General features: G+C 26.8%; 1 protein-coding gene across 2 annotated transcripts; it reads right to left on the bottom strand.

Annotated features, from left to right (window-relative positions):
- Positions 1 to 26,258, bottom strand: LOC145834111 (structural maintenance of chromosomes protein 3-like). Of its 2 annotated transcripts, none has more exons than XM_082941462.1 (30): positions 26,191 to 26,258; positions 23,073 to 23,187; positions 20,881 to 20,948; positions 20,484 to 20,555; positions 20,107 to 20,186; positions 19,853 to 19,931; positions 19,440 to 19,550; positions 18,203 to 18,385; positions 17,608 to 17,790; positions 15,744 to 15,928; positions 15,242 to 15,455; positions 14,788 to 14,916; positions 14,233 to 14,307; positions 13,368 to 13,508; positions 11,898 to 12,026; positions 10,629 to 10,717; positions 9,330 to 9,421; positions 8,158 to 8,315; positions 7,736 to 7,879; positions 7,235 to 7,384; positions 6,374 to 6,490; positions 5,425 to 5,533; positions 4,841 to 4,983; positions 4,429 to 4,533; positions 3,943 to 4,078; positions 3,405 to 3,481; positions 2,884 to 3,057; positions 2,468 to 2,631; positions 983 to 1,103; positions 1 to 427 (listed from the first exon to the last, which is right to left on the bottom strand). In XM_082941462.1, exons 1-30 carry the CDS (start codon positions 26,203 to 26,205, stop codon positions 356 to 358), a joined length of 3,630 nt encoding a protein of 1,209 aa, XP_082797588.1. In that variant the 5' UTR covers positions 26,206 to 26,258; the 3' UTR covers positions 1 to 355. The 2 variants fall into 2 exon arrangements, with proteins under 2 accessions (XP_082797588.1, XP_082797589.1); XM_082941463.1 differs by lacking the exon at positions 26,191 to 26,258 and adding an exon at positions 23,687 to 23,779.
- Between the last annotated feature and the right edge of the window lie 1,426 nt (positions 26,259 to 27,684).

Genomic DNA, 27,684 nt, shown 5'->3' with positions numbered 1-27,684 from the left:
TAAGCTTATAATATAATTGACTTCAGCGTTAACAAGACTTAATCCAAAATATGAATAAAAAAGCAACAAAAATGCAAACTTAAACAACAATAAACATTATATCTCTTTAAAAAACACAAAGTTAGGATGTTCAAAATACGAAACACATAAAAACCTAATATCTCTTTTAAATCAAGTTTCAGAACGAAACTTATAAAAATGCTTATAAAACAGCCACTAACTTCTGAGCCAATGAAATTTTAACATGTAAACTTTTGGTCAAATGAAAGTATTTGATTGAAGTTTTTGACCAATGAAATCTTATTATACAATTTTTTAGACCAATGAAATTTCAGCATGTGAGTTTTTCAACCAATCAGCCGTGAACTTCGTCGTCTTCAACAAACTCTTTCGCCATGTCTTTTGTGATTGTCTTTACTAGCGACATCTGACGGTTAAAAATATTATATATATAATATAATATATAATAATATATATTTTTGTTAATGTGTGGTTTTAAATATGAGTTTTGAAATTGTGGTGTATGAGAGATTTTAAAACAAAATAGTTACAATTTTACACCATAAAAAATTAATAAAAAGAATGTAAATAAGAATTTTATCTACGTTACTTTCGACCGTAGTTTTTAAATATGACTTACAGCAAATTACTCAGAAAAGCACTCAGAAAAATTTGAAATTATTTTTGCTTATTGTTAAACTTTTAATTAACTTCAAAACAACAAGCTAAGTTGTATTAGCATATTTAGAAAGCTTTTTACTAAAAGTAATCAAAACTTTAATTTTTTGTTTGAAACAACAATATTAGTAAAACTTTTATATCTTTTGCGTACCAAAAATAACAAAACTTATTAAGTCAGGCTTGCAAAAAGCATAAGGATAATCAAGTGAATTATGCAGGGGTGGGTCAAACATAAATTACTGACTTGCCACATACTTTTTCTATCAAATATTCTGAAGTGTTTAAATTAAATAATATTCACCTTGTTCCTGTAGATGACGCCGTAGAATTTGTCAGCTGCTTCTAATAGTTCAGGTCTGAAAGTGGTTGTTATGAATTGGGCGTTCTCGCTTAGCTCAGATAACATGTTGGCCACTGATGCTCTGGTAATTATAGTTGATTATTAAATATAATGAAGCTTAGATTGCTGAATGGTTTAACTGATTAAAATAATAATTGTTAAAATAATTGGTTTTTTTAGACAAAATGCTGGTAAAAACAAGTAGTTTTACAGTTAAAAAAATAAAAAAAAACTTTATTAAACAAATTTAACATTACATATTAAAACTTTAAAATTACAAAACTTTCTCAAAAACACTTATTAGACTAAAAGAGAACTAAATCACAATGTGTAAAAGCTAACTTAGTTGTTCAAACTTAGTTTTTGAACTTAGTTGTTCAAATAGTTTCACTAAATTTCACAAATTTCTGGTAGTTAGCAGAAAGGGACATATATTAAACAAGTATGGAGCTAAAATACATATAAAATAATTAAATAACAAACAAAACCACCTAGAATTATATACTTAATAATTAGACAAGTATGGAGCTAAAGTTTTATATAAAATAGAAAAACTGTACGATAAAATAACTTAACAAAATACATAGAATAAATTAAGATAAAATAGTTTAACAAATAAACAGAAAATAAATTGAGACAAAATTAAGGGCATAGGGCGGGGGGTTAACCACCTTTTTTTGAAATTTGATCTTTTTTTATAGTTTTTACTAAGCTAAAAGATGCTTTTTACATATTTTAAATATTAAAAATAATTTTTGAGATATAGCTGCTTAAAGTCGGAGGCAACAATAGGTTCCTTATGGGAAGCGCAAACTAAAACGGTAAAAAAAGACTATTTCACTAAAAATCTATCTTCTCCTACATTTTTTGAGATAACTACCTCAAACTTTCAGGAAATGTTCCTTGATATATTTAGAAATTCTGTCGTAAAGCATTTTGAAAATTAAAAGATAAAAATTTATTAAAAAAAATAAACAATAAAAACAGTTTTTTTTGTTTTTTGTTATGAAACTTTTATTTTTAAATTTATTTTAATTTTGTTCCGACAGAATTTTCTAAGTATTGCAAGGAACATTTCCTGAAAATTTGAGGTAGTTATCTCAAAAAACGTAGGAGAAGATAAATTTGAGTGAAATAGTCTATTTTTGTCGTTTTAGTTTGCGCCTCCCACAAGAAACCTATTGTTGCCTCCGATTTTGACCAGCTATATTTCAAAAATTATTTTGAATTTTTAAAATCTGTAAAAAGCGTTTTTTAGCTTAGTAAAAACTATATAAAAAAAGATCAAATTTCATAAAAAAGTGGTTACCCCCCCCCCCCCCCTATGCCCTTAACAAAGTATCTAAAACAAATCAAGATAAAATTAACAAAGTATCTAAAACAAATTAAGACTAAATTAACAAAGTATCTAAACTAATTTAAGATCAAACAAACAAATAAACTCACCTGTGAGCTGGGTCGAGGGCCTGGTCAATTTCATCGAACAGGTAGAATGGGGCGGGGTCGCACTTCTGAATGGCGAATATGAGCGCTAGCGCCACTAGCGACTTCTGCCCGCCACTCAGCTGCTGCATCTCCCGCGTTTCCGCCGCCTCGCCCGAGAACGACACCTGTGATTGGATGAAATTGTCACGTGACTTAATTGACATTGTTTGATTGGTAGTATCTTAAGCCCTAATTTCAGTGAATTATAATATGGAAAAGAATATGCTAAAAAATGTTTAAAAAATAAAATTTACTCGTACCTTACTTACCAATATTTATATAAATGCATCAAATATGTAGTTGTTATTTATACGAATTCTTGTCAAAATAAATTTTAATCACCATTAAAAAAAAAAAGATATAATAATAATAAACACCTTGATGCCGATTCCGACGAACTGATCGACGATGGAAGCCGATTGCTCGGTGGAAGATGAAGAAGGATCCGAAGAGGAGGAGGACTTCTGGCTCAAGTCTCCCTTCTTCATTATGAGTGTTGCCTTCCCACCGGGCACCAGCTTCTGAAACACATCGCTGAAGTTCTTTGATACCTGAGACATATTTGTGTGCTCATATTACTTATACTTATTTATTTGTTAGTTTTAAATCAGCTTCCATGCCTGAAACCTAAAAATTTAAGTATTTTTTAAAAAATATAACATTTGCTTCAATACCTTCAGAGATATAATTGTGATTAATTGCAACCTTATCTATACTACTTTTTAGTATTTTTTAGTATTTCAGTACCTGAAAGCCGTCATAACAACTTTTTATTGACTCAATAAGTCTAAATCATATAGTTATCATTATATAATTCTTACAATAACAAACAAACTGTACTAATGAGAAAGTATCAATTATAACATACTATACTTCATAATTTCAAAAAATTATAAACCTGTCTAAACGTCAACTGAATTGCTTCGTATTTTTCGTGTTCCAAATGTTCCATTAAATTGCTGATCGCTTCTCTGCCTGAAAAATTATATTAGAAAACGTTTAATTAAGTTCAGAAAATATTCCATGACTAGTAGCATATAACATAGGCATTGATATTATATTCTATAAAAGTATACAGTAAAAACATATACCAGTCAGGCTGTTGACTTTTTATTATTGACATCATAAAGTTGAATGTGCTAATTAACTGTTTTATTTATGCTGGGTGAAAAAAATATTCTGAAATTGTAAAAACAATTAAAAATAGTTTACTGCACTTTAACAACGTTGTTTATATAATGATAATCAAACCAGTCATAAAAAAGTTGTTAATTAGCGCATTTTTATTTTTAAAATAAACTCCTTACTGAGTAAATTGAGCAGTATTTTGTAGTCAACACAAACAATTAATCTTCATTAATTTCGACTTCATAATAATCTATTTTAAACCAATTTTTTTCAAAAACACTCCAAACAACTGCTCAACCAAAGCTCACCTCTGTCAATTTCTTCCTTCCTGGCTAACAATTTTTCCTTCTGTTCGTTGAACGACACGTACTGATCGAGGGCCTTCTTGTTGACGTGAGAGTACTTCTTCAGTTCCTTGTTGCACTTCTCCAGCTCTTTCATCAGCTGTTGGTGCTTTGAATAAGAAAAAAGAAAACAAGAAAATGTTAAAAGTTTTTCAAGGGTTGTGAGTTTGAAGAAGGGTATTTTGATGGTTTATGGAAATAAAGAAAATAAAAATTAAGAAAGTCTGGTGTTTAATTGTTTTTATTTAAAATGAACGTACAATTATTGTATGTTTTCAAAAACTCGTATACGTGCAAAACTTAACAAGTTATAAATTTGTGTAAATAAATTCAAAAATGCTGCAACTGTATAAATAAACGTAACAAATATTTTTTTTTCAATTATTTAAATCAAGTGTTAGCGAACAGCTTTGTGGGTGTGTCCCTTTTCATTCAAGTAAACAAACGAACTGTTTTGTGGGTGTAGCCCTGGTATTTTTCAAACGCGTCCTGAGGCAGGGATCCCAAATCTCTGATTTTTCTCATGCACTCTTCCTTCTTCTTTATCAGCATGCTCTGAATATAATATATTCTATTAAAACTTTGCTGTCATTTGGTTGTAGTTGTTTATTAATGGAAAAATTAAAATATAACAAATACTGTAGTCATGTTGCTTCCTAACTTGTTAAATTACATTTTTATAATTTTAAATCTTATTTTTAGTGCATTAAATAACTTTACACATTTATTAAACATAAAACATTTCAACATTATTTTTTTGTTTGCTTCATTCAGAATAAAAACTTTAACTCAAATAGTTTTGTTTGACTGTCAACGGATACATTACTTTTTCTAATATCTTAATAATACAAACAATTGTAACCTGTTTGTTTGTTGCTTTCTCCAGTTCTCTGGCATCATCCGACATTTTCTCCTTGCAATCTCTCTGTTTTGATTGGTTCTCCTCGATCTTCAGCTTCAACTCTTCATTATCCCGTTCCTTCTTCCCGACCTCTTCCTCCAATTCTGTTGAAACATAATTTATTAATATTGTTATAAGTTGAAAACTAATATTTCTTTTTACAATTTATATTCCTCCATATGTGTTGAAATATTATCAGATAGAAGTTGTTATTAGTTGATGATCATTTACTATTATACATTAAACTTATTAAGTATCGCTAATTAAACACCACAATTTGTTTAACTAAATTCTAATGATATATTGAATTAGTCTAAATCAAGCAAGTATATTAAAAATTATACTCAATCAGAAAAAATATTTTGTTCGTCTATAAAAGTTAGTTGCGAAGTTTTAAAACGTTGTTGTTGAGTTTTGTCTTCTATGCGATTCCCATAGACAAAAATATTTAAGTTTTGTTTTTATCAAGATCAAAAAGGTACATTTAAAAAAATTCTTTTTCAAGCAAAACCTCACAATTATTTTTTATATTATAAAATTCAAACCCCTAAATCTGGTTTCGGCGTCGTCGTATCTCTGAGTGCAAATTATCAGTTCACCGTTTCTCTGCTCCAAGCACTGCCTTCTGTTGTCCACACTATAGTCCCTTATTCTCTGCAATTAACAAAAAATTAAAAAGTTAATCTTAAATTTATGGTGATTTATTTAAATATGGGGTAGTTAAACTCAAGGGTAGTTTATTAACATTAAAATTTATTTACAAATCACATAATCATAGTCTCTTATTTTCTGCAAAATATCAAAGAAAATTAGTTGAATTGACTTAAATTTATCAGCATTTAATCACAAATCACCTGATTATAAACATTATGCATATAAGAATTTTTTTTATATAAATTCTATTTAGAACATTTCTTTTTATTAAGCTTATAGAGTAATCTCTTATTTTTTGAATCAACAAATATTTGAATTAAATTGACTATTTTTTTATATAAATTCTATTTAGAACATTTCTTTTTATTAAGCTTATAGAGTAATCTCTTATTTTTTGAATCAACAAATATTTGAATTGAATTGACTTAAATTTGTCAGTATTTAACCATAATTCACATAATCATAAGGACTTTAAATATTTTTTTTGTAAATTCTATTCAAAAAAAAATATTACATTAAGTCCACAGAGTAGTCTCTTATTCTCTGCAAAATATCATCAAAAATTTTAAAAACTTATTTAAATATTAACTGGAATTAGTCAGCACTTATAGACTTTTAAATTTAAAATTTTCTTATTTTCTGTAATAAATTTAATAAATAAAAATTTAATGTGACAGTGTTTGATTTAATTTACGTTAATCAATCTATTTAAAATTTACTTTTCTTCAATATTCAGTATTCTTTTTTTTAGACTCAATGAGAAACTAGTAAAAAAACATTGCAATACAACAACATATGCAAAGCTTGGTCATTTAATAATGCTTCAATATTGAAACTGACACTTTCAAATTGTTCCTTTCTCCTGAACAGATTGTCCTGGAGCAAATTTTCAAGTTGGGTCTTCTGACCTTCAAGTCTGATTCTCTGCTGGATAACCGCAGTGCTCTCCTCTTTGATCTAAAAAATAGTCTTTATTTAATAATATCTAAAAAAACATATAACGCTATAAACATACTTAAACAAGTTTTTAATTAAGTTAAATGCTCTCGTTTACCGTTTTTTAACCAAAGTTTTACTCTCATAATACATAAATCAACAATAAGCTCTTGGATTCTAAAAAAAATTGGTATACAATTCATTTAAAAGGTATTTAAACATAAATATGTGTAAATATATGTTGAACCGATTACAAGATCCCAAAGAAACTTTTTTTGGTAAAAAAAAAACTTAGTTTTAATTATCAATGGATTATTTAAAATTCACAAAATACGTATTCACAAACAACACCTTTCTGATTTCATTGGTCAACTTTACATGCTCATAAATAAAGAAGCGAATAAAATCGAAGAAAATTTCTAGAATCATTTTTTATAAAAAATCTTTAATATTAATAACAAGTTATTTTAAAGCTAAAAACTTTTTTAATAAACCAAACTTGCTTGATATCGTGAAGCAGTAAACTTAAAATAAAATCAGAGAAAATTTAGAAACTTTTTTTTGTTTGAACAAAAGGCTTATTTTAAATACTAGTAAAATTAACAAACGAAATTAATATTTAAAATAGAATCTTTGAAATCTTACTTTATTTGCTTCTAAATACTTTAATAAAATTACACAATCAAAACATTTCAATAAACCAGGTAAATTTACATTTAAAGTAAAATTTTAAAAAATATGTATTAATATTTTTTTAAACCAAACCTGCTTGATGTCGTCGTTGAGTCTGTCCACTTCTCTCTGGTCGTCCATGGACAGTTGGGACAACAAATCGGTCCCCATTTCCTCCTCCAGTGACGTCTTTGTCGACCTCAAAACGTCCCTGTTCGTCATCAGCTGCCCCAACGACCGTTGCTATATAATTTTTTTTTGTGTTAGGAACTTTGTTGCTATGGAAGTGTTTGTGTTACCGGGTGTTTGTTCAAGTTTTAATTTAAAGTTACGACTAAAATACAAGTTTAAGGATTCTTAAAAGTTATGCTTTTAAGAATGCTTTTTATGATTATAACCGAAAAATGCCTGATAAGATATTTATTAAAGTCTTTTGTATTTTATTTGTTTAATTTAAAATTTACAAAAAACACTGCTTTGACGGTCAACAGTTGCATAATGTAATACATCGTGCAAAAGCTTCTTTTAACGCGTAATATAAGAGCACTTATTTTTTTAAATACTTTTGCACTTTACTCATTAAACAATACCAACTTTGGGTTCTAATGCACGGTGCAAGCTCTGCTCCTGATCCCTGAGCATCCTGGTGTCCACCTTCAGCTTCTCGTACTCGTCCTTGATCTTCTTTATCTTCGTCTCCTGCTTCTGCGCCTCCTCCATCGATCGAACCGCGTCTTGCTGCGAGAGAGAAAACAGTTGATAAACAATATAAATTTTGTGAAATTGAAGGCTACTAGTGAGAGTTTTTTTTTTAAACATGTTGAGTCAGTCCTGGCTTAGTTTTTTTTTTAACTTTGACTAATTTAAATTTGAACTGCGTCTTGCTGTTTCAACAATCAATTTTGAAAGCTGTTGTGGGGAATATTTTCACACAATTTAATATTAACATTAAGCTGTAACACAGCCAAATATAAGTTGTAACACCAACCCAGCCAAATATAAGCTGTCTTACAAACCTCCTGTCTCTGTAGGAACTCCTTGTTCTCCTTCAACTCCTTCTCCTTCTCATGCAGCTTCTTCATCAGATCCTCTTTGACCGTGTATATTTCCAGCTTGGACGTCCGGTTGTCCACGTAACCGCCCGTGAGCGCCCCCCTCCTTGACACCACGTCGCCTTATGGAAATATTTTTAAATTTTCAGCAAATATCTTGTATTTATAAGATAAACTACAATATGTTTTTATTTATTTATTATTACTTTCCTTCTTGACACTACGTCACCTTTGGAAAAAAAATATTTTAATTTCAACTGGTAATAAAATATTTTCTAATAATATATTTTTATTAGTATGACACTCCTAGACAATACGTCGTCTTTAGAATTTGTTCTAATTTCTAACTGGTATTGTAATAATTTTTATAAAATACATGTATATATTTTGCCATCAAGTCCCTTTACATTAAAATTATTAGTTTAATTTAATCATTAAAGCCTTTAAATTAATTTAATTTTTAGTCGGTTTAAGTAGTAATAAAATATTTTTTGATACACTTGCAGAAAAGATGTTGGTAAATGTAAGTTTAGTTTGTTTTACTTTATTATGGTATTGCTGAATAGAGGGAATAGTTGTTGGAGCCAATGGATTTTTGTTATTTCATTGTTTTGTTATATATTTTTTTTTCAATTTGAAAAAATGTTTGGTTAAAACCTTTTTGTTATTGCGTAATTAAATGTTTTTTGACTGAAACTAAATGCCATCACTTTTTTAATGAATACAATTCATATTTCGCTTTAAAGCCTATTGATTCCTACTTTTTTACAAAGCACACCATTTTTTCAATTAAATTTTGCAAAGCACATAAAAAAGAGTAAAAAACAAAGTAAATGACTAAATCCAAAATCAGTTCTAATTATTTTTTAATCAGTTAAACGTAAAAACACCAAACAAACCCTCTGATGTTGGAAACAATTTTTCATGTACCTTCAAGAGTGATACAGTATTTATCACTCGTATTTACTAATTAAATAGTTAAAATTAAAATTAATATTTAAAATATATTTCTATATCTTCATAGCTCCATTGAAGTGTGTTAACCCGTTAACATACAGAAACATGTTTAATGTGAAATAAAGAAAGAATACTGTTTAAACTTGTTACTTTTTTTAATTTCCTAATTCACTGTTTACCTTCAAGAGTGATGCAGTCTAGCTGGTGCCTTCTGGCCAGTTGGGTTGAAACTTCCATGGACCTGCATATCAGCGTCTTCCCAAACACGTACCTGTTGAAAGTATTCATTAATCCATGTGTGTTGAAAGGGCGAAATGTGAAATTGTCACTTGTTTTTTATTTTGTCCTTTTTGGCTACGATTTTTATGCGTTTATACTTATTGCACATTTTTACACTTCCTAAACGTGCCTGTGCAGTTGTTGATGAGAAAAAAGTTTAAACTTAAATTTGAAATTAGATGACAAGATTGGCCAGCTAAGTTTACTCATTAATATGTTAAACAAATTAAAAATTCTGTTAAATTGAAACAAAAATTAAGGCCATAGGGGGGGTCCGACTTTTTTTTTACAAAAAATAACTTTGAATTTTATATGAAAGCTTTAAATACAAACTACAAGCCTGTTTTTATAGAATTCAAAAATATAATTTAACTTTTGAGATATTTTATTTTTTGTAAAAAGTTTCCGATACAAACATATGGACCGCAAATTTTTTGGGGTCAATTTTCTCAGAAATTTAAAAATTCACTAAAAACCTATCTCCTCCTTCATTTTTTGACCTAGAGACTTCAAATTTTCAGGAAATGTTCCTTTTAATATTTTGAAGAATCTGAATGTTGGAATTTTTGAAATTTTGAAAAATAAAAATTTTATCCACAAAAAACTAAAAAAAAGGGTAGTTTTTTGACAATAATTTTTTTTTTACTCGAAATTAAAAAAATTCCTATAATAGATCTCTTTAAAGTTTAATGATACACATTCTGTAAAAATTTGAGAAAGATTACTCAAAAAATGAAGGAGGAGATAGATTTTTAGTGAAATAGTCTTTTTTCGCATTTTTAGTTTTCGCCTTCCATAAGGAACCTATTGAACGCCCTTTCTTTGATTGCTTATATCTCAAAAGTTACTTTGAGTTTTTTTAAGCGGTTAAAAGTGTCTGATAGCTCAGATTAAATTCTTAAAAATAAGATCAAGTTGTAAAAAAAAAAGTGGACCCCCCCTATGGCCTTAATTTCAAAAAGTTTGTTGAACAAAACTGAGATTTTTTTCTATATGTTTATTTGGATATATAATAAGCTATTAGCACTTTAAAATCTGTGATCCTTCATAAAATTATGTTGCGCTTTCAAAAACTTGTTTTATTGCTTTTATGTGATGTTTTAAAAATCATTAAAACTATGTGACATATAAAACTTTATCGTCTAGCAAAACTAAAGTGTAAGAAATTACTTCAATGCAAAATATCATAGATAATTTACCTCATAGCAACTCTGTAGTCATCGTCATATTCGAGCTTGTTTATCATCGGAATCGCGTCTTTCGTTTGCGGGTACTGCACGTCTCTCATCTGTTATATATATTTTTGAATTTTTTTTATATATTTAATTAGATAACAACAACAACAATAATAATAATAGTGAAGTATCGGTTTGTTTCACAGCAATGAGTGTTTCATTTAAATAAAACGCATATAGATAAACGTCTCTCATCTGATATATTATTATTATATTTAATTAATTTTTTTTTTGTTATACTGAACGCCTCCAATCTTGAATGTTTTTTATAATTTATATATTTCTTTTTTTTAGCAAGCATAAATTTGTTTCAGGACAATATTCAATAAATGTTTCATTATTTTCAAGTAAGAAATTATTGATTAAAATTTTCAAGTAAGAAACTCAGAGAAAAATGTACGGCTCTTCAGCAAATGTGGTTGAAGATGTTATTGGCTGAGAGCTAATGCGTGTGCTCTCAAATTAGGGGATTTTTTTATAAATTTATTGAGAAAAGTTCAACGATCTTATGAAACTAAAACAAAAAAGATGATAATAGTTTTAATGTGTATGATAATCTTCAACAAAACTTAGTTCATCTTATCCAATTCATATTACATTAATTCAGTTATGGTGTTTTTTAATTTAGTAAGAATATTTTCTAATTAGAGCAAAAATATAAAAAACTGGATCATGAAAGCATTGCAATCAAATGATTTTTTTTTAACTTTTCCATAATACACTTCAGTCAAAAAGTTGTTAGAACTTTTACTACTTTAAACAAACAAAAGTTTTAAAATTTTCTAGCTATAAAACAAAAACTATCTTAGAATAAACTACCTTAGAACAAACACACTAACGTTAAATTTCCAAAAAAAATGTTTAAAGCTTAGAAAACATGCACTGAAATATAACTTAAAATCAATCTAAAATTAACCATGAACCTAATAAGGTACAATTAAATCCTCAACTGCAAATACTCCAACAAAATACGAACATGTCGTTAACATTAATAATCTTTAAATAACTTAAATTATTTTTATCAATTTTGTAAAACTAATTAAAACTATTAAAAGATATACAAAAGTATCCAAAACTTAATAAATTAGAAATATTTAAAATTCTACAAGTGCCTATAACTCAAAACGTGTTTCAAATACAATCAAAACTTTGCAATCACTCCGATTTATATAACTCATATCATTTCAATAAATCCTGTAAAACTTATTTTTATTTTAATCAGTTTAGTATAACCTCTAGCTTGTTGAGTGGTAGGAAGGTCACCTCACCAGGTAGTCTCAACCTGTTCATTTCGTTGAGGTACATGGTCCCTATTCTGTCGGTGGCCACTATGTGGTTGAACAGCTTGCCCCCCGCTGTAACCTGCGAAAAGAATTCATGGTTACGTGTATAAAGGTTTAGGTGTTGTAAAATATCCTGTTTGTTTTTGAAAGTAGTACACTGAAAAAGTTTATGAAGTAAAAATTTTACTTTGTATCTTTAGTTTACAATATTTTTTAACTCCAGTTTTTTGATGTATTAACTACTTAAAAAACAACTTGGTATATTTAAACAAGACTTAAATCACCACCCTTCTACTTATAGTTAAACTCTCTTCATTCATATAAGCTATATATACAAACAGTAATTAATTAAAACAACTGAATATATATGTATGCATATAATGCATAAAATATTTTGTTGAAGTTATTGTTTATATTTAAAGAATTAATCATTTATTATTTAGGAAAATATTTAAATCATTAATAATCTTTTGAAAAATTTAAGTTTTGTGTAAGAGAATTGTTTTTAAATTTTTAATTCTGTTGCCATGCTGAAAAACACCAATGGAAATTTCAATTAATTTAAAATCTGTGATAAGAAAATCTTCACAATTAAAATATTTAAATTTGCTGAGTACTTAATAAACAAATCATCCAAACTAGAGTAAACACAATTTGTTTACATAAATATGATAAAACTAAAAAACGACATAAGAAAGAAAAACTCAGTCTATATATTGGCACAATGTAAATATTTATTTCGCCATCATCAACAAAGTTGAGATGTTTTATGCCATCGATAATAAACAATGAACTTCATCGCAAGATTAATTACAACAGCATCCGAGACAATCATACGACCAGTTTCGTCCTAATTAGGACTCATCAGGCAGAAATAGTTGCGGGAAACCGCTGTTGTGATCTTATCCAAGCGGGATTAAGTACAAAGATTTGCCTGCGTCAATTTTTCGGACTTTACGCACAAACGGTTGCTTCAGTACTTTGTACTTAATCCCGCTTGGATAAGATCACAACAGCGGTTTCTCGCAACTATTTCTGCCTGATGAGTCTATAATTAGGATGAAACCGGTCGTAGGATTGTCTCGGATGCTGTTGTTGTTGATCGTGCGGTGAAGTTCATTGTTTATTAATACAATGTAGATATTAAATAACTATTTTAAAAAGTTTACTTGAAAATAATTTGAATGTATCACAAACAGTAACAAAAAGAAATGTTATAAGACTTGAAACCACCAGAGAAAAAATCACAAACAAATATAATATAAACGTATAAAAGCTGAAAACTACAACATGTAAATTTATCTAATTATTTTTAATCCTATTTGTTTATAGTGTAGCTCCTCATAATTTAGTTGAAACTTAAATTTTTTACCACAAATGCATAATAACAAACAAAAACACAATAAAATCACGTAAGTACCTGGACGCAGGTGTAGAAGGATCTGTTGCACCTGAAATTTTCGATGAGCATTCCCTTGTACCCTTCGACCATGTCCATCCGACCCTGCTCCCTAAAGTTTTGCATCACCTTGTGGATACTTTCTATTCCGTGGAATGCAGCCTGTTCAGTGAGGTAACAAGTATAAGCATAGCAATGATGCGAGTGGTTTAGTTATCACTGTAGCAGCAAGTTTTTACTGTTACAAGAACAACACGCCTGAAAGATGCATACAAATAAATTCACAAATAAAAGATAGACTTATTATGCAAAGCAGTAGAAAAATTAACTCTGATAAAGTAGTAAAAACTAAATAAGTTCAGTAGTTTGCGGATTAATAATTATCAATGATGTAGTATGTGCTCAATTAATCAATGATTAATTTAGTTTGAACTTCTTTGTTAACAGAACTATAATCTTTAGCTGTAGGTAATAACATGTCATTTAAGTCAAACCATCAGTTTAATTCTAAAACCTTTTAAAAAAACTTCAAAAAATGTTATTGTAAGTGCAGGAAAAAAAAAAATTTCTTAAACTAATTTGAAATCGTATAAAACAAAGAGCTAACTACCATTTTAATTAGTCAAATTTTCAAGTTAAAGTATAATTTCATCCAGAAAAAATTTCCCTGATTAAGTGGCAACCCTTCAAAGTACACAAGCTACTTTCACATGCCCATACAAATGAAACATAGATAGTATGTTTACTAGACAGAAGTTAACTGAATTTAATTTTAAATGAGGATTAAATATACATAAAAAAGTATCAATCAATATTCAAAAATACTTTTTAACTCATGGTAATTGGAATATTAATAGTAAAATAAAATACTAATAAGCAACTCAACCTTTCCAATTAAAGAGTTCAGCAAATGTTCTTTGCTCTTAATCTCTGACTTGAGACTGTCCTTTTCTTGTTGAATCTAAATACAAAAACATCACATTGATACATTTTAATAGTTGAACAAACAAATGATTAATATTTTTAATTATTTTTTAAATACTTATCTTTATGAGTGTAAGATTAAGTAAGATAGTATTTAAAGCTAAAAAGATTGTTTATACAAAATACAAGTCTGTCAGATTATTACATTGCATCTAATAGCTTTAGGACTTATCTCGCAAATAATTTTATTTTGTTATACTAAGAATCATCAGTTATAAAATCTACATTTTTTTTTAATATATTTACAATTTCAGTGCAATTGAAAGTTAAAATCTAAACAATCTAACAATTAATCTAACATCTAAAAAACAAAATACCATTACAACTAAAATTTTAAGTAAACATTTGAAAAATAATTAAGTATAACCACAAAAATTCAGTTAACTTTCTATAAAATAACAAAAACTATAAAATAAAACAGATTTTTTTCTAATCTAATAAATAAAACAACACATACGGAAGCTTCGGTTCTCCACAGTTTCTGCCTCTTGGCGTTAACCTCGTCAATGTGTGCTTTGGAAGCCAGTTGATCCGACGTAAGCTTGTCCAGCTCCCCCTTCGCCTCCTGCAAGTCCATGTTGTTTTCCTGAAAGGTAAAAAGTTAAAACATTAAAATTAAATGTTATTTTCCTGGTGGTAAAGTTTGGGTTTAAAAGAAGTTTGTGTATTGAAAAACTGAATTTGCCAAAGTTATGTTAGGAGCGGGATTTTTTTAAAAGGAATAATAAACTATCAATAGAACTATTAACGTAAAACTTTTGTTTAATCACACAACGAGATGTTTTAACTGTCTTGTCGAAAAATACCCGAATAAGTTTAGCGTAAGGGTAGTTTTAAAAGTTTTAATTCATTTAAAAACAAAGTAATTTTTTTTTAAATACCCTAAAACAAAAATAAAATTTTCATTCTACCTGGATCCGGTCGGAGTTTTTCTTCTTCTCCTCCTCCGTGTGCCTAATCTCCTCCTCCAGGTTGGCGATCTGCGTCTCCTTGTCCTTGATGCCCCTGTTCAGCGTCTTCAGCTCCTTCTGGATCCACTCGTCCCTGGCCTGCCGGTCGTTGAACTGGTTGCCCCTCCCCTGCTTCGCGTACAGTTCCTTCCTCCGCTGCTCGGCGCTGTGCAGCCTGCGTCAAGGAAGTTTGAGAAAATGGCGCGAAAAGAGAAGTCACGTTTCAGTTTTGAAAAAAAAATCGCTTTTGAAGCATCATTACCAAAACTAAATGCTGATTGTTATCAACTATTCAGTAAATTTAAAAAAATTCAACTTAAACACTTAAGGATCAGCAAACATTTTTCATTTATATTTCAAACAAAAAATCAAAATTACTTTCTGACAAAGACAACCATCTCTTAAAATATTCTACACGTTATATTTATTTCTGGTAAAGTTTGCAGAAACTTTTCAACCAAACCTCTTATTGAGATCTTTTTCCCTGGCCAGCTGCTCCTGGAACCTGGGATCGACGTCATCCTTCTCCTGCTGCTTCGTCCTGATCTCCTGCAGGATCCTCTCCAGCTCCTGGTTGGCTTGCTCGGCCAACTGCTGGTCGCTCGACAGCTGCACGTTCAAGTCCTGCACCGCCAGCTCCAGTTGCGCCTGTTTGTTTATATTATTATATTAATAAGAAAATTAGCCATATTTTAAAAGTTTACAAGCCAAGATGTCTACTGAGGGTAACATTTTCCTGAATACTTATATATCAATATTTATATTGAAGATAGGGTAAAAATGCTTATACTTATATTCAATAAGGTTAACTTCTATTAGAAAGTAAGGGAAAGTAAAAAAGCGAATACTTATTGGTTATGGGTGGCCACTGGTTTTAGAGAAATTTCCAGATTTTTTAAAGTACACTTTTTTAGGTCTATTTTTAGTTTAAAGTTAAGTATAAGGTAAAAAACTGTGTTAAATAGTATAAAAACATTGAAAAGACAAGAACTACGTTAAATGTATTATTTGATAAATAATAAATTTGATGATGACAAAAATTTTTTATCTAAATGATAAAATTTTTACTAATTAACATGTAAAAATTGTTTAAAATTCCAAGTTTTTTAGTCATTTTTGATCAAAACTTCAGGGTTTTTTTCAAAATTTCTCAAATTTCAACTTGTTTTGCCTAAATTGTCAAATTCCAGGTTTTTTAAGGTTTCCAAGTTTAGTAGCCACCCTGTGAACACTTTTAAATAATCTATATTAAATCACTTTATTTTGTATTATTATATTGAAAATGTCTGTAAGGTGAACATACGTTGCTCCAGTTGCGCCTATATATTTGTATTTTTAAATATTTTTCAAGAAAGAAATTGATAATGTTCATAAGGTCAGATGTCTACTGAGTCTATTGTCTATCACGACTAAATACTTATATACTTACATCATAAATAAGGTAAAAATATCTTTATAGATATCAAAAAAAAAAGTTAAACTTATATTAGAATATTAGGTAAGGTAAAAATATTAATATTACTATCAAATAAGGTATAACTTCATTAAAATATTAGGGAAGGTAAAAATATTAATACTCATATTTATTTAATACTTTTAAATAAATTATATTAAAAAATAAAAGAAGATGTCTTCTATAGTAAAAACACAGCGATTATTGGTTAAATTTTTTCTTTTTAATCCTTCTACATAGAAAACAAAACTTTAATACTTAGTTAATCCAAGTAAGATATCTAAGCTGAGAAAGTAAGTTAGCCAGCAATAAAAAGTATTATTAAAAACAAACTTTTATGTTTAATTGCTGGCACCAACAACTTGAACATAAAATCAGAAAAAAAAACAATTTCATTATTGTTCTGTAAACAATAATAACAATAAATTATACAAGATCTGTTATACGACACTTTATTTTTAAATAACAGCAATTTTCACATTAAGTCAAACAAACTTTTCATAACTTTTTTTGAAACACGTCTTTATACGAAACAGCACATTTTAAATTATTGTAATAAAAAAATTATAAAGAAAATAAACACATTAATATATAACATTTTTATTCATGTCTTCTTCTGTAACCTTTGAATCTTTACAAAAATAAAAGATAAAATAATGTATATAAATATTTTGTTCCCAAGACCTTCTGTAACATCATGGCAGTTAACGGTACCAACCTAACTTGTGAAAATGAACTGGTTCAATTAAAAGAGCATGAAATTTTAATTTGAAACAAAAAAAATATATATACGCTCCTGTGCTTTTATCATTTTAACAATTCTGGCACCATCAGTTTAAACAAAATAATATAATTTTACACATAAGACAAACACCTTCTTCTGAATCATGTGCTGCCGGTCTTTCTCGTTCTGATCCTTCTCCTCGTACAATCCCTTCAGCCCCTGCATCAGCTGCTGCTGCTCCCGTTCGTACGTCTTCAGCTTGATATTCACCGCTTCCTGCTGCTCCCTCAGCATCTTCGTTTGCGCGCTGGTGTGCTCCCTTCGCGTTGACAGCTGCGAAGATTTAAATAATGATTTTTTTAGTTTTATTTGATTGTCTGTTCTATTTCTGTGTGCTCACGTTTGATTGACAGCTGTGGAATACTTGTTTCACTTTATAGTCAGGATAAACATAAATTAACATTTTTTAAGTTTTTTTTTTTTAATATTGTATATAAAACGAAGATTTAAGTGTTTTAGAAATTAGTTGTAATAATAAGTGCAATTTAATAATCTAAAATAAATATGAAACCAACGTTCTGAAGTTTAGATTTTGTCTCATTCAGTTTATTTGATTGTGTATTGTGTAATAAATTTATCTAAATTAGTTATGAAAACAAACATTTTGAAGCTTGGTTCTTGTATCATTAAGTTCCTGATTGTGTATGGTGTAATAGATTTATTAAAATTAAATATGAAAACAAACATTTTGAAGCTTGGTTCTTGTATCATTAAGCTCCTGATTGTGTATGGTGTACTCCAACGCCCTCCTGTCTTTGTCGAACCTCTGGTAATTCTTCAGCTCCTCTTTTTCCTGCTCCAAAGTCCCCAACCTGTCGCGGATCAGCTTCAGAACGTCCTCTATCTTCGCCCTTCTTGACTCTGATTCCTGCAAAAAAAATGTAATTTTAATATGGGACAAGCAACAAATGTGGGTTTTAATGATTTATTTGATTTTGAGCGGTTATTATCATTTGCTAATGAATTGAGCTTTGATTTAAATTCAGATAAATTTTATCAATGTTTTTCGTTCAAGGTTACCTTTTTTTTCGATTCGACACTATAAAGTCTCACATTGTTTTAGCGTTAATAAGCTTCATTTTATAAGTATGCTAATGTTATAACTTGATCAAAAAATTTACTTCTATGAATGTAACTTAACTTTAGTTTAAACTACGAAAAAATTTATAAAATGTGAAAACTTACAACAGTTCCCTAAAAAGTTACACTTTTAAGCATGCTAATGTAGTAACTAAATCATTTAGTGTGAAGGGTACGTTTATTTTTTAAAGTTGATCTTATTTTGTACAGTTTTATTTGAGCCATCAGACATTTTTAACCACTTGAAAGATAAGATTAAAAGTAAATTTTAAAATATAAGCGATCAAAGTTGGTGTGAAAAAATATTCCTAATGGAAGGCGCAAATAAAAAACGAGGAAATAGACTATTTTACTAAAAATCTATTCTCTCATTCATTTTTCAATTATTTTTTATCAAATGTTTACAGAAATTCCATTACTAATATTTAAAGCAGTTAAATGCAGGAATTTCTTTAATTTTGAAAAAAAAATTGTTTTTTTTTATCTAGAATTTTTATTTTCTAATATTTTTAAATCGCAAACTCAAAGTCTTTTAAATTATGAAAAGAAAGTTTTCTGAAAATTTGCGGTCTCTAGCATTTAGTTAATTTTTAAATTTCAGAGAAAATTGACAATGAACATATTACTCATTGGTTTGTATAGGAATTTTTTTACGAAAATATTTAGATCTTAAAAGCTAATTAAATTTTTTATACTCTAAGAAAGCTGATTTATAGTTTATACTTTTAGCTTCAATATAAATACCATTGTTAACTTTAGTAAATAATAAAGTGTTGGACCCCCTATGCCCTTAATTTCGATGAATGTTTATTTCGTATTGATAGTTAACAAAACGTTCAAACTTTCAACAATTCTCTGCTTTCGTCCTTTCTCTCATCGTAAACCCTCGTTCCTGCAACTTCGCGAAGAAGCTGAAGTCTCTGGGAATCAGGCGCTGTTGCCATCTGGTTGATCTGTTGAAAATTAATTTGTTTAATTCTTTTATTAAATATTTTTGTCTTAAATATGCACTGTTCAATGCAGTTTTAAGTTTAACTTTTTTAGAATTACCGACTGGCATTATTAAACTTTATAAACTTTTATCAATTAAGTTTTTAATGTATGTTTAAGTTACAAACAGATTTTTTGTATCAATAGCCTTAAGACTTAGATCAATAGAATATTTTCTTAATAACTTTTATGACCGCCATTAAGTTATAAAAGCTTGGCTTTTTAACTATTTATAATCACTATAGAAGCATAACTATAATCTTACCTTTCCTTGCTTGACAATGTAGTAAGGGTTGCTCCTAGAAAAACCAGCAGATTCCAGTAAGTTCAAAACGTCGCTTTTTCTGTAAAAATTCAATAGATAAAAATAAAATTCTAAAAACGTGATAAGGTAACAAAAGTACAGAAAAATTGTGAACCAATGGATTTATTTTCCCATTTTTTACAAATATTTGGGTAAAAAAAGATATTTATTAGAGTAGAAAGTTTTCATTAAATCAAGAGAATAAACATACTAACGTTACCATCTTTTTGTCGAGAAAATACTGATCTTTTTTCGAACCAATCACTCTTCTCAGAGTGACCTCGTCTTTATCAATCTAATATTTATAAAAGTTTTAAACTATTTTTCTATACTCAGAAGCAAACATATTATAAGTCTATCAGTAAATAACTAAAATTAGAATAATAAAGTAAAAAGTTTTCTTTTTCAATGAATAAGCTTTAATTCATTTTTATTTTACTGACATGGGCTTTCTTACATAACTTAAAAATTACTTACAAAAAAAATATTAGTACAAAACTAATTTAATTTCAAATTTTAATACAAATCTCACCTACTTTTCTAAATTTATTGAATTTATTTTATTTGACATTTCTATTATGAAAAAACTTACAGGCAAACGGTTGTCAGAATTATCAAACACCATTTCCACACAAGCTGATATGACCCTTGCTCCAGTGCCTTCCTATAACATTATACTTTCACATATTATCAAAAATTAGTTTTTGTAAATAAATACCAAGTTTTTACAGAATTTTTTATACTAATCTCTTAGTCTTGGTTATTAAATTTAAAAAAAAGACTGTGCTCAAAACTTTGAAACTGATTGAAATATATCAAGGCTAAAGTCGGTTTCTCATATGCTTTCACGCACTGAAGCTTAAATTAGAATACAAATTTGTACTAATTGATATTTTGCTTTACAGGCAAACACTTTTGAGGACACATATTAACCTAAATCTTATTCTGATTAAACAAAATCAAGTTGATAAATTTTGTATTCAACTTACATGAAGCAACTGAGCTCTTTGTTCGGCTCTCAAGTTGTTGTACTCATCACTGAGAACAAACTGGATGGCTGTAAATATATCAAACATTAAAATGATCTTATTACAAACATTGTTGAACATTGATTGTATTGAAAATAAAAGTATTCAAGAAATTCATGTTAAAATTTATTTCTCAGACGAGAGAAACTTTATTTTGATAACATTAAAATCAACTTTAAACTCTTTATTTTAAAATGTAACACATAAACAGAGGGTGCTTTTCCAAAGTAACTTTGCTTGATTTTGTTTTGAGCAATCAGATGGTTTATACAACTGGAAAACATATTTCTAAATAAAACGTTTTTAAGATTGGAAAAGAACAAACTTAAAAGAGCTAAAATTACACTAATTCATAAAAAATGCATTTTATCCTATAGTTCGTAAGCTTTTTTTATAAATTGTTGTTCATAGACCAAATAACTTAGTTTTTTGGTAAACAATTTAAAAGTTTGAATTTTTAAGCATTAACTAAGATATTTTGATTAAGTAAGATTACTTAATTGTTTAAAAACTTTTTTATATTTACTTTTTCTTTATTATTTTTTTTTACTACTTTGTAGTAAAAAATAAAAGTTAACATAAAAACTTATTTAGTTTTTATTTAAGTAGCTGATAGAAAGTAAAAAAAATAATACTATAGAGTTCATTCAAGTATCTTTACAATAAGGGTTGCCACTCTTTGATTCAGAAATAATATTCTTAGAGACCAAAAACTGTCCTGAGTCATCTTGAGCTTTTTTAATCCTCTAAAAAAAAGCTTTTAAAAACCAATTAAATCTATTTTTTGAACAAAATTGGTTATAAAAAATCAAAATATTTGAACTGAAACAACTAAATCACACTCAAGATCTAGAAAAAAAAGGGCTGAGATTTTCAAAAAATCTAAAAACTATCTAGAGTTTTAATTAAAAGCCAAATTGGCTTGAGTCACCTTGAGATTCAAAAGAAAAATCAAACTAGCCTGAGTTATCCTAAGGTTTTCGAAAGTTTCAAACTTACCTCAGTTGTTTTGAGTATACTGAGTATCCTGACTGTGTCAACCCTGTCAAACCTTTGTATCTTACAACATAAGTACAAAACTATTATTCATAAAGTATAAAAAGTATCTAATATATTAAGCTCCTATACAATGAAATTATTTAAAATTGCAAAAAAAATACTTTTTATTTTGTATAGTATAATTCAAAAACTTTTTTTCAAATGCATTTAAGTAAATTACAAGCTTTGTTAAAAATTATTTCAATTAGATTTAAAAAATTATTAAAGTCAACTAAAAATATAAAATTAATTTAATAAAATACTGAAAATATGAATAAATAGAGTTCAAATAATTTAAGTTGAAAAAGACCTTAAACGTTAAAATTAAAACACAAAATACTACACTAAAGGTAACTAGAAAAATATACTTGCGGATAAAATTATATAATAAAGCACAAGAACATAAAATCATTAATTTTAATAAAATTTTCTATAAATCTTAACATATAAATGAAGCAATCTTAAACAAAGATGATTCAAACTTTTATTTCCGTTATAATATATAACTCTTTTAAAATTTTCTTTTATAATGCTAATAAATATAAAACTAATAAAAAGTAAACTATACTAATGTATTTGCATATAAAATATCAACTTGGTATTTAAAACAACAAGAATAAAGACTTACTAAAATTTTAATTTAAACCTTCTTAAAGTTACATACTTTTATACAATTACTAATATCTTCTCAAAAAACATAGCAATGAAAATCTTGTAAAAATGTTGAACCTATTGGTAACTCACTTCTATCTTAAAAAGTTAAAACATCAACTTATTTCAGCTTTAAAATTTTAATAATTTTAAGTTTAATTTAACAATAACAAAAAGCACAGCTCAATTATTGCTTCGATTACTAACTAATTAGAATTTAAAAAATTATAAATTTTATAGTGTATCAAAACAAAAATGGTAATAAAATATTAGTTTACAACAGTTATTATCAGTTTAAACTTCATAATAAAAAAATCTAAAGCAAAACTAAGTTTGTATTTCAACAAAAACTACTAAATTCAATAAGTTTCCAAATCTAACTAAATAAATATAACACTCAAAAATTAGTTTACACACACCTAATTTTTAAAATACTTAATAAAATAAAATTTAATAAAACATACCACAGAAGAAGTTACTTTTTCCAGATCCATTTCTGCCAACAATAATGTTATGTTTAGGACTAAATACTTCAATATCTGAAGCCTCTCTGTAGCTTCTAAACCCTTGAATTGATATCTGTTAAAATTATATCAGTAAATTACTTTTTGTAAACTTTATACTTATTTTTACTTATTTATACTTTATTAATAATTACAATTAGATCATTAAACTACTCCTTGTTAAGTTAATATTTATTTGGGTTTTTACTTTTTTTTAACTAGTTAAACTTTTAAGGTTAACCTTTAGATTTATTCGTTTTTATACTTTATTCTAACTTATAATTTTCTTTCTATTACTTAAACACTAACCAAAATATTGCATGTTTTTTTGAAAGTATAAAACCATAGATTTCATGACAAAAAACTAACAAACTAAAAAAACTAAGGTTTTGAGGCCATAGAAAGAGTTTATTTTTTTTAGACCAGAAAAGTTTAATTAACTTTTTAAAGATAGTAAAATAGATAAAAGTTTTCAAATACAGAAGTATGGAGAAGAAATTTATCATTGTTGAAATTGCTCTTTGAATTTTTAAAAATCACTAAAAAAAAAATTTCTATTTTTTAAAGCAACTAACCTTGAACTTTTTATCATTTGCATTAAGAAAATACAAATATTAAATCACTTGAAAAAATAAATATAATGAGGAATTTATAAATATTTTTTATTTAATAAAAATCTAATAAAAATTTAAAAAAAAATATACAACATACATTTTAATAAGTAAAGAAAGAAATAGTTCTCAAACTGAGAAAGTTTGAGAACAACTGCTTAAAAGTGTATAGGAAAGTGTGTTTATAACAATTCTTTTTTTGCTAGTTTAAATTTATTCATTCCAAAAAAAATTATTAAGGTTTTCAACTCTATACTCCTATACCTCAAAAACTAAATTAAATTTTTTTTAATATATAAAGCAGCTCCTAGCAAAATTTTAGATCTTTAAAATAAGATAAATTTGTAAAAAAGGCCTTACTTTCAGGCCATTTAGGCTTGACCAACTAAATATACAGTTTAAAAATATATTTTTGTTAACATTTTGACTTCACACATTGTTACTCTAAAGCAGGGGTTGGCAAAATGCTGCCCACAAGCTAAATGTTGCTAGCTAAGAAAATTGCTAATAAATTATTTATACATTAGTATTTAATATGTTATTAAATGTACAAAGTAGAATATTTTTAACTAAATATTTCTATTTTTGTTAAGATATTTAACTTTTATTGTAAAACAAGTTTTATACTAGTGTTAATTTTTAGTAGATAAATAATAATAATTCAAAAATATAACTATTTCATTATAAGTAAAACAAACACTGTGTATATATTCAATGATTTTATTTTGCAAATTTTTGAGGCCATAGGGGGGTGTAAACCATGTTTTTTACAAGTTGATCTTATTTCATAGAGTTTTTTCTAAGCTTCTAGATGCTTTTTATCGTTTTAAAAAATTTGAATTATATTTTAAGATATGACTAGTCAAAGTCCGGCCGCATAATAGGTTCCCTGTGGAAAGGGAAAACTAAAACAGCAAAAAAAGACTATTTCATTTAAAATCTATCTCCTCCTACATTTTTCAAGCAATCTTCTACAAACTTTCAGTCTAATTTTTATACAATAAGAAAAAAATGTTACTTTGGAATTTAAAAAAAAATTTGTAAAAATTTATTTTTTGAAAAAAAACACTTATTTTTAATTTTTGTGATAAAATTTTTATTTTTGTAAATTGCTAAAATTTTAAAGTAACGTTTTTTCCTTTTATTATAAGGAATGTTTCCTGAAATTTTGAAGAAGATTACTTGAAAAATGAAGGAGGAGATAGATTTATAGTAAATTTTAAAATTTCCGAGAAAATTGACCCGAAAAAATTTGTGGTCCATACCTTTATATTGGAAATTTTTACAAAAAATTAAATATCTCAAAAGTTAAATGATATTTTTGAATTCTATAAAAACTGGTATGTAATTTGTACTTAAAGCTTTCATATAAAAGCAAAAGTTAATTTTTGTAATAAAAATGTTGGACCCCCCCTATGGCCTTACTTATTTATCTGTTGACTACAATAAAATTAATTTAATAGAACTGAAATATTTTGATTAGATTATGAGATGGAAAGTTTTGTTTACAAATGTATTGAATAAATGTTATTCACAGCCAATTTTCTTAAATATTCGAATAATTTACTAAAATAAATCTCTTTTTTAATTTTTGATAACAAAATTTTTAATTAAAATTGAAATTTAACTTTAAAACAGATTCTTAAAAGTTGTTCATTCTTTATAGATGATATATATTTCCAAAAGCTTTCATAAGGTTACATATAAAAGCCAGTGTTAGTTTTTTTTTAATGTTGGATCACCTCATTGCATTTGGTAAGTACCTAGGATGATGTTGCACCAATATTAAACTGAAATTATATTATACTCAATGTATTTTTCAACCTTTAGTCTTTTTTAAAGCTAAAAAATTATATTTTATAAATATGTTAAGAAAATTTAACTTATTTATCATAAACTAATAAAACTAAAATATTTTTTTGCTTTTATTTTACAATGTTAAGTGACTATATCAATACAATAATTTATATTAATTACTACATTGTAAAATAAAATTGATTAAATATTTTAGTTTATAATAATTAAATCTAATTCTTTCTATGTATTCATATAGCTTATTAAAACAAAGTTTTTTAGATTAAACATATTAGGCTTAAAACGTTGGTATTTGATCTTAAATTATTGTTAAAAAAGACATCAAATACAATATAATTTCAGCTTGATGTTGGTGCAACATCATCCTAGGTAATTACCTTGCATTCACCTTCAAATACATTGCAAACAATATTGAATAGTTCTTATTTTTTATAATAGACTGTATTTATTTACTTTTGTTTACACTTATTGTATATTGATTCTAAAAGAGACTTTTTCCTAGTATAAAGGATTAAGAATATTTTATTAATGTAGTATAAGTAATGAAAAACTATTTAAACAAAAATAATAATAACTATATATTAGCCTAGTATTTACATTATAGTTTTAAACATAAAATTTATTACATTTATAACTGATAAGTTTCAACTAACCTTTTTGATATGCATAATTCAAACCACTGTCTTCATGCACTCACTATACAATAATTTAAAATTCTAATATATATAATATAGTTTACTTTTGTTGTGATGCTTACACTCTCAAAAAGCGCCAATGCTCTGCAATTGAAGACATATTAAAATGTTGTTTTTGTTTTCTGACTTAAGTTAAGCAAATACTCTGCATACTTGTTAAATAAACATATAACTCCTTGATTACATTAGTTTTTTATTTAAAAATAAAACTACATTTTAAATTGTTTATTTCATAAACTTAATTCTAATTATATAAACTTTTTCTTATTACAACTTAGTAAACATTTTTTACAATAAACTTTTTTCGTTTTATAAATTTAAACTATTTTTATGCTTAAAAGAAATCTCTTAAAACAAATAAACATTATTTAAAAAAAAAGTTTAAAAGCTAGTTTTAGTTAAAATTCAGAAAATGTAACTAATTTTATAAGTCTATCTTAAATGGTAGTTTAAAGCTAAACACAACTGCGGCGATGAACGTATCGACGAAATTTAGTCGAGCGCTACAGTTAAATAAATTTTCAGTTAAACTTTCAAGAACCTTGATTTCTGGAAAACTTGCTTTAACTTAATCTATTTGTACTAAGTAAACTAAAAATACTTAAGCAGCTTTAGTAAATGTGATTTTATTTTGGTTTAATCAACTTTAAGATTTTCAAAAAAGATTTGTGTTTTGGGTTAAAGAATAAAATAAATGAAACTAAATGTAATAAATTTAACTTATTGTATATAACTTTAGAACTGAATAATAAAATTTAAATTAAGTAGTTTAAACAATTGCTTTCTATATTTATTAATAATCGAAATTTTTAAGTTTTTGCTTAATATTTATCAAAAAAATTGTTTAGAAGTCAAACTTTTCAAAGCTTTTTATTTTGTCAGTAAAAATATTTTTTCAAGTAATCAAAACAGAAAAGAAAATAAAAACTACTCATTAAACTAGAGTAAAGATTTAAAACTAATTTTAATTAATTTAAATATGTCAAATGCTTTCTTTAGTACTTTAAATTTTCTTAGTGAATAATTCAAAAATCAAAATACTTATTGATCATATAACCTTTTATTTAAACTTATTTTGTTTTAACATTAAATCTTGCTTGTACGACTCAGGTTTAACTTCGAACTAAACAAGCTGGTAGTAGTCTGATCATGATTTACTTAGAAATTTAAACAAAAAAATTAAAAAAACTCAAAACACAACTTAGACTTTTTTTTAAGCAATAAAACAATGCAGATTCAAGTTACAAAGATGCTTTACGAATGTTTGTTTTCAATTATACTTAACTATATCTGTAGTGTTTGACTCGATAACCGAAAGAGTTTTTTGTGCACCAGGTCCTTAGATCAAACTTTTTTTTCGTTCAATAAACAATACGACGACTGTTTACTAAGTATAATAAAATTAAAGTATCTTTTATTTTCCATTTTTGTTGTTTTTAGCACTACGAAGCT

This window comes from Thalia democratica, chromosome 4 (genome assembly GCF_965202585.1).
Source record: "Thalia democratica chromosome 4, ktThaDemo2.hap1.1, whole genome shotgun sequence".
NCBI lineage: Eukaryota > Metazoa > Chordata > Thaliacea > Salpida > Salpidae > Thalia > Thalia democratica.
This window is presented reverse-complemented; position numbering and strand designations above follow the sequence as displayed.